Source organism: Phaseolus vulgaris, chromosome 2 (genome assembly GCF_051622355.1).
Source record: "Phaseolus vulgaris cultivar YP4 chromosome 2, ASM5162235v1, whole genome shotgun sequence".
Taxonomy (NCBI): domain Eukaryota; kingdom Viridiplantae; phylum Streptophyta; class Magnoliopsida; order Fabales; family Fabaceae; genus Phaseolus; species Phaseolus vulgaris.
Genome location: NC_143499.1, coordinates 6,142,244 through 6,145,129, shown reverse-complemented (window position 1 = coordinate 6,145,129; position 2,886 = coordinate 6,142,244). Strand labels below are relative to the sequence as shown.

Below are 2,886 nucleotides of genomic sequence, written 5' to 3'. Positions count from 1 at the left end.
TTTATGGCATATGCTCACTTTTTTCTCTCTTAAATTTACTCTTGTTTCTCGAATACGAATTTCTGGTCCTTATAAAAATTTAATTATAGATTTAATCTTACAACTTTTCAAAATTAACTACCGCTAAAATGTTTTTCAATTGGTTACAAAAGTAATATTAATATATTAATCAATTGATAAAATTTTAATTACTTCTTTAAATTTTGTAACATTTAACTTACTATATATAATTTTCATGCTTTTCCTACTTATTCTTAATTGTTCTAAAATAAAATAAAAAACTGATTACTAATGCCTGATCTTCAACATAAAAGGAACATTCATGATACTCACTTTGGATATTATTAACATTCAAAGTGTAGATTTTTTGTTTTTATCAATGCTGAACACTTTAAATATAAAAAAATAGGTGAACAATACAATAAATTATATACTTGGGTAGTAGATAAATTAATTTAGTCTAAACGAATATGCAAATCTTACTTTTATATAAAAAAAAGTATCTTTCTTTTTGCAACCAGTGAATGCAAATCAGTTTTTTAATCGATAATTATCTGAATATCGATACCGAAAATATCACCGTTATCATTTGACAAGTAATTTAGGTTACAAACAATTTTATTACAAGTACGAGAAACTTACGTACTATTAAGAAACTTATAGTACTCATTAAAACATATTGTTACACTTAATTATATATATTTGATGATGTAATAAGTTCCACTAAATACAATGATGTGAGTTCAATTTATTTAATGGAACTCACACATGGATTTCTTGACTCCACTTATGACCATAACAAGTAGTATCGAACACAAAACACAGAAAAATTAAGAGACACGTAAATAGTTAAGAACTCCTCAGCTAGATCACCCAATCCAACGCATAGGGTCCTTCAATGGAGAAGTTGAAGAATTCGTTGACATCAAAGTTAACTTCTGAGTCCCCACTCCCATCATCATGATCAGTGCCTTCTTTATTCTCTGCTGCTACTTTTTCCTCAGTATTCTGAGTCGAATGTGTTGGTTGTGCCATTGAAGTTTCTGGTTTCACCTTTGTGTGATGATTAACTTTTTTGCACAAACAAGTATTCCAGTAGTTCTTAATTTCATTGTCTGTTCGTCCTGGAAGTCTCTTAGCTATCAATGACCACCTTCACAAAAATGTGGATTATAATTACACTTAATAAACATGTTCATAGCTAACTATATAAAACATTAAGTATTCTCAGTTTTGACCACGACAAAAACCTGTTTCCTAGCAGTTTGTGAAGCCTGGTAATCAAATCCTCTTCTTCAACTGATATGTTTCCCCTCTTGATATTGGGTCTCAGATAGTTTAACCATCTCAACCTGCAACTTTTTCCGCATCTGTTTAGACCTGTTAACCCATATGAAAACATGCATGTCAAGAAGAACTAATGCATGCAGGTTATATATATATATATATATATATATATATATATAATATGTATACATGCTGGAAAATATAGCAACAGGTTGGAGATAGATAAATAGATAACCTGATTTAATTGCAACAGTTTTCCACCTCTTTGCACCGTGAATTTCAATGCATTGGGCTAGCTTCTGATCTTCCTCAGCCGTCCATGCTCCTCTGTTGTTAGTTTTCTTGGGTGTTTCATTATTCTGGGGTGCCATAAATGAGAGGATGACACTTGAACTGTGAGTCTGAGATGGAGTTTTGGCGAAAGAGTTTTGGTTATGGCATTATTTATGAGAGAGTCGGCACGTGTATAGTGAGTGTAATATATGGTTGCTTGGAGAGAACAGTCATGGATTGATTGTAGTTGTAGGTTTGCAAGTTCAATGGGCTCATCATTGTTCGAAATTCATTCAGGGTTTAAAATGAGGTAAGAGTGCTTTAAGTACGAGACACCACTACTGTTGTCGGTTCAAGAATGAAAAGTACAATAATGTCTTTTGATTCTCCCCTTGATAACTACAGATTTCTCAACCAATCAATGATATTTTTGTGTTTCTTTTTCTCTCTTTCTTTTGTTTGTGGTCTAAGGGCAAGACAATCCTTTGCATGGTTATATTTTAGAATTACATTCAAACATAGAGATCTTATCTTAATATATGGTGTTATTGTTTCATATAAATTAGTGTTCAATAAGAGATAAAATGTCTCATGAGCTAATTGTGAAAAAGGTATAAGTTGGATGAAAAATATATAACTTCGACAGGGATGACATGTTTTTTATTCCGGAGATCCTCCATATTTTGATCTTCTTCTTCTTCTGTTTGTAGCCTATATTGTCAATACATGTTGAATGTTTTCTGAGATTGGTCACACATAACAATAATTAGTGGCTTTGTCCATATTGAGGGAGTGGGAATCCAGCAACATGCATCACAGCAGCTTTAAACAAACTTTTGAATAGTAAGAACACAATTTTCTATGTTAAAAAAGGAACTGTACTTCGCAGGTTCTATTGGCTTCCAATGTTCTGGTCTCATTTTAATTCTTCTTCCCACCCCACCTAGACATTTCAAACCCTAAAATAAAATAACTAATGTTTAAGTTAACATGCATTTTATAATATTCTTTAAAAATTTATGGACTACTATTTTTCTGTTTTATCTTCTTCCTGTTATGCCTCTCTCTTTTTAACTTATAGTAGCCATAGATAATTAAAACTATATTAATTCATCCATTTTTTTAATCTTTATTCAGAAAATAAATAAATAAATAAATTATTGAATAGATCTTCTATTAAAATGTCTTTCTATCCACACACAAATCATATACATGTTTTTATTAATACATAACATAATAAGCATTCCATCCAATTGATCTGTAGTTTGTTACGTACCCATAATTATTAAACAGTCTTCTTTAAAACTAAAAACATATATATCTCTT

General features: G+C 30.6%; 1 protein-coding gene across 1 annotated transcript; it reads right to left on the bottom strand.

Moving 5' to 3' along the window:
* Nucleotides 1–643: 643 nt before the first annotated feature.
* Nucleotides 644–1,674, bottom strand: LOC137809916 (transcription factor MYB114). Its single transcript, XM_068610976.2, has 3 exons — nt 1,523–1,674; nt 1,251–1,380; nt 644–1,153 (listed from the first exon to the last, which is right to left on the bottom strand). The coding sequence occupies exons 1-3, from the start codon at nt 1,656–1,658 to the stop codon at nt 865–867; spliced, it is 555 nt and encodes a 184-aa protein (XP_068467077.1). The 5' UTR covers nt 1,659–1,674; the 3' UTR covers nt 644–864.
* Nucleotides 1,675–2,886: the final 1,212 nt, after the last annotated feature.

Coding starts and splice junctions, on each gene's coding strand:
- LOC137809916 (XM_068610976.2), bottom strand. CDS start 1,658: ATGGCACCCCAGAATAATGAAACACCCAAGAAAACTAACAACAGAGGA. Junction 1,381..1,522: donor AACTGTTGCAATTAAATCAG/GTTATCTATTTA, acceptor ATGGGTTAACAG/GTCTAAACAGATGCGGAAAA. Junction 1,154..1,250: donor CACAAACTGCTAGGAAACAG/GTTTTTGTCGTG, acceptor ATTTTTGTGAAG/GTGGTCATTGATAGCTAAGA.